We start from the raw sequence: 13,199 nt of genomic DNA, 5'->3' as shown, positions 1-13,199 counted from the left end.
ATTGGCCTCCTGCCTAGCGCCTGATTCTTTAACGAGGGACATGGCAATGAGTGAATCTAGGAGTTTTTATTTCCTTCGAATCAATAATCAATTTTTAAACTCATAAACATGTCCCTCTGAATAGAAGAGGCACCCAATATGACATTATTGTTAATACTCTGTTTGCTGTACGTTTGAATAACCCTGCCCGATACCCTTCTTTTGGTTCATGGCATGAGACACACTTTTAGGATGCATGAGCTCGCTTCTATTTGGCTCTCACCTGGACCATCTCACGCAAAGCAAAATAGCAGTGGCCATCAATCACCATCAGTGGTCGTGTCAATGGCAATTACAGACAGAGCTGGGCTCCAGAATGCTGGCATCTTTGATGTTCTTGGCTTTGTCTTAGTTCCATTTTCCCTAAGGCTGAAGCTCATCGTCTCCGATCTGCATCTACTTTACCTTTCTTCTTTCTCCCCCACACTCCATTTTCCCTTTTTCCAATACTAATAACTTTACAACAAACACTTGAGGCCATCTGACCAGGCCAAAGGGCTGAACTGTCTTCAACTAATTCATTTTCCACAGGGAGCGTTTCCTGCTGTGTCCGCAGAGACACTTGATTGGTACCATTTGAGCACACTAAAGGGAAAGGGGGCATTCTTGATTGCATTAAGACATTTCTGTTTTGAGAGTTGACTCGCTTATATTTTGCAGTCTGCTTTTTGTGTGTGCAGGGGTGGCTGCGGATTGAATGCGGGCTTTACATGTTCTAGGCAAGTGCTCCAACTCTGAACAGTATCTAAAGCCCTCATTGCTAATTCTGGTGCATGTTTGTGTATACATATGTGTGCGTGTGTATGTGTGGGGGGGGCGAGGAAGGGGGGGCGAGGGAGAGGGAAGGATGGAGAGGGAGAGATGAAGAGAGGGAGAGGGAGAAGAATAGAGGGAGAGAGTAAGCCGGAGCTTGACATCTAATGCCTTTATTTCCTTTCCACCATAGTTTTTGAGGCAGGGTCTCTCACTGAGCCTGGGGCCCACTGATTTGGCTCGGTTTTTTGTCCATTAAAGTCTTTGAGTCCTTCTATCTCTCTCTTTTTAGTGCTGGGATCATGGTGTGCTTTCTTGTGCTGTCTGCTTTTCTCATGTGGGTCCTTGCCATCTAAGAGCCTCAAGCTTGCATGGCAAGCACTGTACTGGTGGAGCCCTTTCCCCAGCTACATTTTCATGGATAGTTTTCTCTCTCTCCACTTTCATGAGCTGCCTTAATGTGGACTTAGAGGTCCCACAGTAGGTCAGCACCTTAGCCCAGGCCTTGGGGAAGATGCTCAGTACCTACTATCATGGCTTGGTTTCAGAACTTTCTGGGCCCTTTTAACCCTCTCAGACTGGAGGCTCATCATGGACATATTCTGCACCAAGTTCCGCACACAACATATTTTCCAAATTTCTGGAGAAGAGAACGTGTTTTGGTCAAAGAGTCAGCAAGCTACACTGACTCTGTCTCAATTTAGTAAACTTGTTCTTACATTTTCCCCCACAGTGTCTGCAAAGGAAGGTATTGTCATGTTCTATCACCATCAAAATATTATATCTGCAAATCCAAGTTTGCTTTGCTTTGAGTGGGTACCGAGCAGGATCTGCACACTGGGCTTTGATTCAAACAAGTGGGATAATTTAGGCACATGGGACTTACTTAGACTTTCCTGATGCGTTCATATTTTATCCTTTTTCCTTTATATCTTCCTGTTCATATAATAGCAGAAAGACAAAAACAAGACTTCCATCATTTCAGCCGTCACTCATTCCTTCCTTATGCAATAATTTACAGTGACTCGGGGTGCCTGAAGGAATGTGTCACTCCTCTTTCCTCAGGCATCCCAGATAAGGACTTGCCTCAGATACAGCCTCCCTTGAAATATGTTCAAGCCTACTAAATTCATTCCAATGCCATCTGAGCAGAAATCTTGAAATGAAAGAATGCAGATTCCGATTAGATATCATTCTCCGTTAGCATGTTCAAACAACTAAACCTTGTACAGTAAGACTGTTACCTGTCCACTTAGATTGTGTGCCTTTCATTATCTGAAATAATGTCCCAGCATGGGGGCTGTGCACAGTGCCTAGTATAATATTCTCTCTATTCAGACCTGCCTAGACAACAAGAGTGTGGAACCTGTCATCTCTGTGGCACTTCAGATCCTCAGGCAATGCTATCCCGAGAGTCCACTTCCCCTGCTCACAGCCAGTAGTGCCTACACCTTCTCAGCTCCTGGAAGCCCCAGCTCAGAGCCGCCACAAGCTCTAACTGAAGGTAAGGGAGCTTTCGGAGGAGTGTTTGCATCTTCCAGCATGCCAGAGGGATGGGGAAGGATGCCGAGCGGTTGTTGTACAGGTCAACCATGATCTTCTAAGAAGCTCATTAGAGACATGTATGAAGGGGTAGACTTTTTCCTGAGCAGGGAGAACAAGCGTTGTGCTCACTCCCATTGTCCGAAATTATTAGGTGTTGTCGCTTTGCCTGGTGGCTACCGAATGCCCGTACAGTCATCTCATCTAATTAAGAAAAACAATCTTTTCGCAATTTTGTGACCCAATCCCTTCACTGTGCTGTCTATTGGTGGAATTAATTTGTCTCTGGAACAAAACTGAATTAAAACTTTTACCATGTAAAGCCCCAGAATCCATCGTTTAGACTATTGAAAATGTGGATGATTTGATCTCCAGGAAAAGACTCTAATGCTGTTTGCACTCACCTTCGTCCTGGCGAACAGATTTTTCCCAGTTGGAATATTCTGTCACGTGGCAGCTGATACTTGATAAAATTAGTGGATAATTCTGAAATTAATTCCTCTGTTTTAAAATTAGGGACATAATCGAGGCGCTATGTAAATTACAATGAGTTTAGTGTGCGCGTGATCTATAAACTTTAAGACAGCCACAGTTGCATCAACACTCCAAATTGAGTGGAAGGCTAATTGCAGCATCATTTGCGTGTCATTTCTGACCAAATTATTTTTGCATTTTTTCATGGCACAACAGTCTAGGCATCACGGCACCCTGCTCCCATGAGCTCATTTACACAGCATGTACAGAAATCAGTGAGTGTCTGAGTTGCTGGGATGCAGTGGGTTGGCTTCGTAATGGGTCCCTTATTTGCCAGAGATGCAAGCCACCATGCGTGAGAGAGTAAATACCAGACCAGGGGCATCCTCATTCTTTCATCTCCTTTTTCCACTCAGAAGGCTTTGAAGATGATGGTGAGGAGGAGATGGACAAAGACTCCGACGTGGAGGCTGTGAAAGAAGTAGGTGAACCAACCCTTGCTTGTCAGACTATCTGTACTGACACCATGCAAAAGAAAACCTATCACTTCCTGTGTTTACTAAGCTATGCCACTCCAATGATAGTGATGTCTCGAAGGCACAGATACTGCTGTTGGGTTTTGCAGAAGCCATTTTATACAGCTTTTATATAGTCTCTCTGTAGAATCAGATCTATTGATTATGATCCAAATATCCTATCAGGATGAGCCTGACGGACTCATGCTTAGGGTTGGTGTATTTTGTAAGCGCATAGAAAGATGTTTTAGGAAACATTCTGCTAGACCTCACGAGTCTTCATAAATCAGTTTTCATATCCCCTGTCCATTCTGCACAGGGATGTAGGCCTGTGCATCCCCATTCACAGCTATATGAATTAGTCTTCTTTGCCTTACAATGGGTGCAGCTCTGTTCCCGAAGGAGTGATGTCCTTGCTCCCTATCACACAATGTTCCACGAAAGGGAGGTCAGTAATCTTTTTTTTTTTTAAAAAAAATCAAAGTTCACATAGTAACTATCTGCTACTCTTTGAACCACATATTTTTTTGTTTCAATGACTCAATTTGCCAGTATTGCACAAAAACTGGCATCCCCAATACTGGAATGAATGGGCATAGCTCTTATTCAGTCTGAGGAACATAGTTCATTGTGTGCTTTTTTTGTGATAGGTGTTTTAAGCTTTGTCATTACTTGAATCCTTACTGGATATTTCTTATTTTAAGGGGCTTTCCTACATATTGTGGGATGCTTCCAGGCATCCCTGTTCACTACACACTAGTCACCCATGGCATTCATCACTTTGCCACTCCTTCGTGAACCAAAAATATCTCTAAGAACTGCCAAATCACTCCTAATTGACAGCCATTCTCCTAAGAAAATGATAGTTGGTCTATATCATTCTATAATTCTGTCTCCACTTATCCTGCTGTATATAGTTTTGGATAAGTTTCTCCTTTTATAGTTCCTTAATTTTGTCATCTGTAGCTTAAGATCCAGGAGAGAGTTCTAGAGGAGAAATTCAAAGTTAAAAACTCTTCTGTACCAGCCAGATGGCTCAGCAGGTAAAGGCAATTGCTGTGGATCTTAATATTCTGAGTTAATCCCCAGAACCCACATAGCAGAAGGAAAGCACCATCTTTTCCAAGTTGTCCTCTGACCTCTGTGCATACACAGATTCACATATGTGCACGTGCATGCATGCATGCACACACACACAGAGGCATAAACACACACAAATACACTCCCCCACATGCACCCACAGACACAGGTAGCCCCCAATTCTCCCACATACATACATATACACACACACAGCATAAACAAACACATATGCATCTCCTCATATGCATCCACAAACACAGGCAGAACACACACACCCCACACACAATTTAAAATGTTATACAAAAATAAAAGAAATAAGTCCCTCCCTCTCACCTTTCTCTTTCTCCCCTTGCTCTTTCCTTCCTTCTCTTCTCTCTTCCTCTGTCCCTTTCTGTCTTTTCCTGGAGAGAAAGAGGTTTTGGAGTTCTCAGTCTGAGCAGTCTCTCCTTGCTGACGCCAGTGGCAGCCATCTAGGGGGCTATCTCTCAGCCCCATCTTTGGGCTAAGACTGTTATTGACAGTCTGATGTTCACAGGGTTTTGTTGATAAATAGAATCATTTCTGAAGTCATCAGTAGCAAATTGGTTCTTTGCTGTGGCTTGGCCACGCGGGCCCACAGAGTACGAGCGGAATCATTTGAATAATACTGGGCCGCTGCAGTCATTCATCAATGCCACCTTCTGCTCCTCTCGTGCTCGCACTCTGATAACTGGATGTCGGATGCACTGTCAGTTGCCTCTTGTATCTGATGCAGGGGGACACAGCATATGACAACGCCCGACTCCACACAGCTATCTAGAGGGGGAGTCCTGCTATTTCCCCTGACTCTACTCTGGAGAGGACGGTGATCTAGGAGGGAGTGAAAACTAAACAAATATAAAAATCCAGCTGGGAAAGAAGCAGAAGATAAATTGGTGAGGGCCTGGAAACTATTCATCAAAGCCTATGGCTGGGGAGATGATGAGAATCGGGTGTGAATCTGAGCTGGAGAGCAATGGGGCGGCATAGGAATTAGTCTTGACTTTGGGGGTACAACCAGCCTAGGAGAGCTGGCCCTCCAGCAGCTAGCTTTTCCCTGGTGAACACTGTAGCACTTGCTGCCCGGGACGTGGACAAGGAGCCAGGCCTGTTTCTTTTCTACACACAGAGTTGACCTGGGCCTTTATCCTGTAGCGTTTTTATTTGAAAATTGCAGATAAATGTGATGTATATCCGAGTAAAAATATTTAAAAGAAAATCTTGCAAGTAGAAGGTCTGAGGAGTTGAAAGGTCTGCTCTGAGTAGATACTGTCACGGTCAGCATAGGAAAGAGAAAATAACACACGGAGATAAGATGCTGACTGTGTGTGTTCTTGGTGCGTGCATCAGAGTTGAGCAAACTGGGGAGAGAATACCCAGTATACTCACACTCTTCTTCCCCCATGTTACTTTGCTTCCCTTTTGAATTTCTTTCTTTCTTTCGGGTGCTTTCTTAGGCATGATCCATATACATCAGGCAAAGTTCTGGGGGTTGGTTTTTGTATGATGCAAAAACAAACAAGATGTTGATTTTTTTTTTTTTACTGTCAGAGTTCACGCTGTCGTGAACTTGGGAGTTGTCCTTACTAAAGACCAAATCAGCACTTATGATTTGAACAAGCAAGTGTGAGGCAGGGCAGAGACAGTGCCCAAGAGTTCCAGATTAAGGAGGAAGGGTCCGAAAACATTATCTAGATTGAGGAGCTATCAGTATCTTGGATAATAGGAGGATGCAATAGCAGGTCCATCCTTAGAGGAGTATAAATAGCCTTATAAGATATGATGAGGGTTCCTGGAGATGCAAAGATCAAACCACAGGGTCTCTGGGTGTTTGTGTATGTATGTGCAGTTGTATATGTGTGTTTGTTTATATGTGTTTGTGTATGTGTATTGTGCATGTGTGTTTCTACACACAGAGACACAGCCTAGAGAAACAAGAGTATTGGGTATGGAGGCCTGCCTGAACGGTGCCTGAATGGATCATTAAGCCAAACTCAGGGGATCTACTTTTCTTTTGATTCGGGTTTGTAGGAAAATTATGTAAGATGGATGGAGCATTACGTCTTCTTCTTTGCCACTGGCTCAAGCATTTATTTCCCACATTTTATTGGATTTAGGCTTTCAGGACTGGCAGGTTTTCCTTAGCTTTCCAGATGTGTTCCTATGTGGTAGGTATTTGTCCTCTAGGAAGGACATTTGACGTAGGATATGGAAAGAAAGCGAGTTGGGATATCATCATTCTTGGTATACTTTATTTGTAAGACTCCACGACCCTTGGAAAGCACAAATGTATTCAAAGTAGAGTCAGCATCACCAGTTCAGCTGTTACAGGATTTTTATCTAGAAGAAAAGCAGAATTGCTCATACGATTTGCTCCATGAAGAGACCTCGGAGAAGTGCTTGTGAACTTCTAACTTTGTATGGAGCCACAGGCACAGCCGCCTAGACTGTTCCTCAGAAGCTGCTTGTCCCAGCCTTGTTCCTCTTCCCAAACCTCATCTGCTATGATTTTCCTCTTAGGCTCCACACTTCCAGCATCTCCTTTCTGGAAGCAAATTCAGGCAGCTCCTTTCAAAAGAATCTTTTCTTTATTCGCTGCTCTTTGTGTCTTCTGGACCTCAGTGCGCCACGGTGACTTCCTTCGTGGGCCTTCTCAGGTCGCTCAGTTCCAACGGCTACCCACGCTCCAGTCTTTCTATTCCAACATAATATTTTTATTGATTCTTTGGGAATTTCACACCACACACCCCATCATACTCACTTCCTAGTCCTTCTGTGTCTGTTTCCTCCACCTTCTGCCCTATAAACAAAACAATAACAAAAATAAGCAAAAACAAAACAAAATAAAACAAAAAAACCAAGTCGAATTTGTGTTATCTATATTCTCACCGGTGCTTGGTTAAGCTCTCTGTGACTTATCCCTGAAATAGACCCGAGTCCTTTCCTTCTTGTGCCCCTGCTAGAAGGAAGCCATCTATTGTGGAGAACTTTTCTCCCACATCCTTATCACACATCTTAAGAGTTCTCTTTGAAGGCTTCCTGTTTAGGCTGTTACTTGTTGCAGGTGGGGTGAGTTTGGGGTGGGGGTAGGGAAGGTCAAAGAAGTCTTGTATGTCCCTCTTTCTTAACAGTACATCAGCAATCATAGATAACACGGCCAAAGAAGCTTCCTTGCTCTGCACAGTCAGCAGGAAGCCTACAGTCATGGACTTCCACCCGGTTTCTGGTGACAGAACAGACCACAAATGTGGCCCTAGTTGTCATAAGGCCACCCACCCTGACAAGGCGCTGGGAGACAGCCCAGACCACAGGCATCAACATGGCCTCGGGCTACAGTATAGACCACAGACATCCGCTTGGCCTTGGATGGCAACAGGAGCTACAGACATCAACACAGATGTTGGCTGCAGTGGGACTGTGGTCTTCAACCTGGTCCTCAAAGGCAGCATAGGCCTGGACATTGCCTTGGCCACTCAGATGGCTTCCAGTGGCCACATGGTCCACAGACATCACCATGGCTTTAGGTGGTAGAACGGTCCATGGACATTCAAATGGTCCTTGGTGGTAACACGGGCCATGGAGATCAACGCAAACCCCAGCTGCAGTCGCGCCTTGGACCCAGACACTCCAGTCTTAATGCCAATTTTGTCTCCACCCTCCAGTGCTTTTAGGATGCTTGCCACCATTAGAAAGGACTGTGTTCCATTTACTTTGTTTCTGTCTCAGTTCTCTTACTAGAAGGAAAGTACCACAGGACCACGGACCTTTGTTCCATCACACCGACTCTTTAGTACCTAGGAAGGCATTTGCTCATACAAAGAGATCAGTAAATGTTTGTGCAGGTGAAACACCCACACAGCAAAGGTAGCCAGGTGAAAAAGGAATAACAGAGATGCTATTATTTATGACCAACGCCAAGAATTCCTTATAGCACGCTTTATTATTTATTTATGGTGATGGCTGGTAAATACTGACATACCTGGTGTAAAAAGGTTTATGACCTCATTATTTTAAGTTTAAAAATATAACCTAGTATGTCAAATTCTTTCCTGGCTGTGCTAGTATTATAATTTGAAGATAAAGAACTCATGGCCTCACCTGGTAAAAGAACAGGTATGTATCGTGTCTTGACAAGCTGCAGGGTAGATGTCTTGACTGTGACCTGTTCTTTGTTTTGTAGGATGATGACTTGGAAACGGATATGAACAAACTGAGTTCTAAACCTGATCTTGACCGACCTGAGGAGGAGCTGGCACAGTATGATGCTCTCTGTCCTGAACTCTCCTGTAGCTTTGACGTAAGCACAGGCTGATGATGTGTACTTGATGGTGTATGGTGTGATCTTGGCGGGACCTGAGAAGCCAAACAGAGGTGTCCAGAAGCTCACATTGTTCACCATCACCATAGGTCCTAGATCCTTCTAAGAGAGAAAGAGAAGGAAAGAGGATAGTGAGGCCAGAACATTCTCAAGGGTCCTAAGGCCTGACACTCTAGAACTGACATGAAATGACACATTACTAACCATAACCTGCTGTGTGGGCATAGAGCCCTGGCTCCACACTAAGAAGCAAATGAAAATTCTGGATAATTTAGGTGTTTTTCTGCCAAATTGGAAAGGTCATCACCATAGATGGATTGTTAAAGGTCACCATCCAGATTCCAGGCTTTCTGGTCAGTAAAATCTAATCTGGATCTGGCGGTCCTAACCCAGTGTGCAGTTGCTGCTGCTTCTGTTGTTGCTGATATTAAGTCTTGGACCTGTCTTTTGATCTCTGTTATTTTCTTATTGCTTTTAACAAATTATGAGTCTGACCACATCAAAGGGCAGAGAGGGGCACACGTAGAGAGGAGTTGATATATCCTATTTCGCTTTAGAAAGAAGAAGATGATCAGTGGTCAAAGTTTCAGTGAAAAAAAAAATTCAGTTCAGTGTGAAGACTTAAAAAATACCAATAGAATTGTCTTCAAATCAAAGGCACTGCCTGGGGCACAGTGGAAGGCTTTCCTTCGTGTATCACTGGAGCCTCTATAAATGAGACTGATCACTCAGGCTGTAATTGAATGGGGGGGCTGCAAAAAAGTTTCAAACTGTATAGAATTATATTAGACCCATCCAAATTCTCTTCTGAGCATGACTTTTGTGTGATTCTGACATTCATTTATTCTTAAAGTTTTTTTTTTTTTTTTCACCTTTGCTTGGCTCTTTGGAAAGATCCCTAAATCACAAGAGTTACACTTAGCTTTGGGTCCAGACAGCCATCATGGGGGTCAAATTGTATTCTCTCTCTGCAAGGAAGCATTAATACAGGCAATTTTTCTACTTTGACTTTAAAGGAACTAGAACCCAAATATGGAGATGATTTGAACCTCAAAGACACCCCATGTGCCAATCACTATCACATTCCAAATGCTGCCACTCTAAGACAACAGTGCCTCAACAGGGATCACAGCTCCTGGGGACGAGAAGGAGAAGACACAATCCACAGTTCCATTGTGGATATGGTGAAGACAAGGAAGTCCAGTATACAGCTGTCCTCAAAACAAAGACCTATATCGAATGTCAACCAAAGTATACGACAAAATGGCTTGGAGACAGTGTCTGTTGGACACGATACCTCTGATGTCCATGCTTCCCTAGAAGAGGCTGCTTGGGACATAGAATCAATTTCCTGCCCAAGGATAACTTCCTCATTTTCCAACTCCACTAAGCCAGAAGAAAGCAGTGAAGTGGCCGAGAAGCTTCTGCACACACATCCCAAGCACATACCTTTCCACGATCCGCATCTTTATATGGTGAATGCTGTGAGGACCAGATCAGCTGTGGGATTTGAGACGATGGCATTTCCTGATTTCTGGGGTCATTGTCCACCTCCCACTGCTCAGCCCATGCTGGATCGCAAAAGGGGAGTACAGAGGTGAGGGTGTTACTGACTCGGAAGTCATAGATTTTTCTCTTTTTAAATATCTTCCAACTGTTGGAAAGTAAGCATTAGCCTAGAGTACCTTAAAGCCCTTTGGAGACACATAATATTGCCTCTAAACTGGAGCATAGATAGAGCAAGTGTGGGGAAGTGGTAGGCATGTATTTCTGGGCAGAGAATTCCTTGGATTATTCTGTTATAAATCCTTGAATCATATCCTAGCTATCACAGTAGGGAACATCATCTAGCGTCTCTACATACTGGAATCTTTCTTATGAGGAAGCTTTTCAGAAAAACAAGGAGCTGATTGCTTAAGATCTCTTTTGTATTTACTACAAATTGGCATTTGATTTCTTCCTGATAGAGAAGAGTAGCATATTTCTATTCCTAGGGTTTGGAGAGTGGTTTTGCTGTATCACTGAGAAAGGGATGGAAAAACACCCCATGTTTTCTCCAGGGCAGAAATCCTAAATGATAGATTATTGCCAGAATTCAAAAAAAGACTGCATTGTTTTTGGATCAGCACAGTGAGATTAAAATTAAATCTGATAAAAGGAAGGAAAACATATTTCTCTGGAGGGGAAAAAAAACCTGGGTATACATATTTGAAGCCAGTAGAGTAAAATGTGCCGACCAGAATCTTGGTTTAATTTAAATTTCATGTCTTCAGCAAATTATTCTTTTGATGGTAGGGTTCAAGAACAGTTCCCACTTGAATTCTTGACTGATCTCATCTCAACACAAATGCCATGGTCAGGCCCCTCATGCTTATGACTTCATAGGTGGTCTGCTTCACATCTTACTTCTGCACAGAACCTCTCTGTTCTCAGTTCAGGCTTTGGGTTGGTTCAGTTCAACTTCCCCGCTCTCTTATCCAAAGTCAGCAAAATTAATTGGGAATGGGAGGAGAGGTAAGAAATCCCTCTTCAGCTTCTTCTAGCCCTCTTATTTAAATCTCACAGATAGTTTTTTTTTTTTTTTCATTCAGATAGAAGGCTGACCTCACGTAGAGAACAGAGTTCAAGGAATACAAATGTGGAATAAATATGAAGTAGAAGCCTGGCTGGCTGGAGCCATGCAAGCTTCAAGGATGCAGATAGTCAATAGTGGTAATTTCTCCCTCAAAGCTCCCTCGGAGCAGAGGAATCTCTTATTCATACAGCCAGAAGAACTTCAGTACCCTAGCCCAGATTCTCTAGATGACTTCCTTCAAGCTATGAATCCCTTAAATAAAATCTATTACTTTCCCATGCGTCTACTGCTCATGTATTTTAGTGCTTTCCTAAAGAGGGGAAGCAGAAGGACAGTGCTGTCGTACCCCCGATCCTAAGGCTGAGGCAGTGTTAAGCAGATTTTCCTTCTCTGTTTTTCTGATGACTTCTAAGACTGAGGTAAAGAGTGGGCACCAACATTTACATTACTTCCAACTTTCTTTTCAAGGATCAAGATACTTGAGGATATCCAGAGGCTCCTCCAGCCCAGGGATGTTGTAAATAAAGTCGTCTTCAGTTTAGATGAGCCTGGGTATGTGGTCCTGGACATCCATGGAATGGGAAATATGGATAATTCTGTTAATGGGAGATAATACATGTGTTCCATGTTGGCAATCCGCTTCTGTTTCTAAAACCAGCATGCCGACAATTCTGTTTCAAACATTATAAAAGACATCTTATCTTTAAGAAATATAGAACTGTGTCTAAGAATAGAGATATGACATGTTCACATATTCCCTCTTCTCTCATAGGCCTTCACAAGGTTCTGTTTCTGACTGCTTAAGATTCCACTCCAAGTTTGAATCAGGAAATCTTCGCAAAGCCATCCAAGTGCGAGAGTAAGTAAAAACAGCTACAGGTATGGTTTCTGTCAGCACAGGAGAGCAGGGCTTGGCCATTTCTTGCCCTTATCCTTTCAGTGACCTCAAAGTAGTATTGTGATAGTATCTTTACCAAGAAAACTGGTAAATGCTACCTATCAATAATAGTTTTCCTTTCCCACTTTTCAAATGCTTGTCAACAAACAATAAAGGAACTCATTGGCTGATAACTTAGCAAGGTGAACTGTTCACCATACGCATACATATATCTTATAAGTAGCACTTCCATATTTCAGTGTCTGAGACTCTCTCGGTACATATTTATGCTTCCATTATTCCAAGGCTGGACCTGTTGACACAGAAGGTTACATGACATTCCAGATCCCTTCTCCTCTTGAAAACTATTAATTCCACAGGGCTGTATTTAGGAGGCAACAATCTTGAATTCCATCCCCCGTTCCAGGGACCCTGCTATACATCTCTGGCAAAAGCTACCAATGAGATTTTATGAATAGAAAATGACCTCGCAGCTAGGACAGACTAGGGATGGGGGTAAAAAGCTAACATGAAGGAGATGATCACTTTCCAGTTGTGGTGAAATAATCCTCTTACAAGCTTTTTTGATGTAAGACAATTCTGCCATAGAATGAACTAGACTTGCTAGTTATCTAAGCCTTCTTCTATAGGTGAACTTCTGATGAATCATGCAGTCAATGAGAGTTGATGTTATAGTAGCCTCACAGGCTGCAATCAAATAACCATGGCTCACTCTCCCTCTACCTCTTTCTAGCTGGCCTAGGATTGAATTGCCTAACCACTCCATGCTTTTATTTTTCTCGCGTGAGAAATGAGGTTAGCAGTAACACCTGCTTTGTTAAAATTAATTAGTCGGCATAAAACTCCTGGATTAGTACATGGCACATGGCAAGCACTCAGCCGTCATGCTGTTACGCAGGGACGCATGCTCACCATGACTTGAACTTAGAGCTTAGTGTAGCTCAGATTTAACATGTCATTTTTGAAGTTAATTTTTTAGGGGCGGGG

General features: G+C 43.1%; 1 protein-coding gene across 1 annotated transcript in view; it reads left to right on the top strand.

Moving 5' to 3' along the window:
* Positions 1 to 13,199, top strand: part of Agbl1 (AGBL carboxypeptidase 1) — a 661,380-nt gene that overhangs the window by 92,143 nt on the left and 556,038 nt on the right. The window contains exons 8-13 of the mRNA XM_057756658.1: positions 2,131 to 2,296; positions 3,225 to 3,289; positions 8,602 to 8,718; positions 9,756 to 10,336; positions 11,783 to 11,866; positions 12,087 to 12,173. Of these exons, the coding sequence (XP_057612641.1) occupies positions 2,131 to 2,296; positions 3,225 to 3,289; positions 8,602 to 8,718; positions 9,756 to 10,336; positions 11,783 to 11,866; positions 12,087 to 12,173 (1,100 nt within the window). The remainder of the gene's footprint in view (positions 1 to 2,130; positions 2,297 to 3,224; positions 3,290 to 8,601; positions 8,719 to 9,755; positions 10,337 to 11,782; positions 11,867 to 12,086; positions 12,174 to 13,199) is intronic.

The sequence above is a fragment of the Chionomys nivalis genome, chromosome 23 (assembly GCF_950005125.1).
Source record: "Chionomys nivalis chromosome 23, mChiNiv1.1, whole genome shotgun sequence".
Lineage (NCBI taxonomy): Eukaryota > Metazoa > Chordata > Mammalia > Rodentia > Cricetidae > Chionomys > Chionomys nivalis.
Note: the sequence above shows the minus strand (reverse complement) of the source record. Positions and strands in the feature narration are given on the sequence as shown.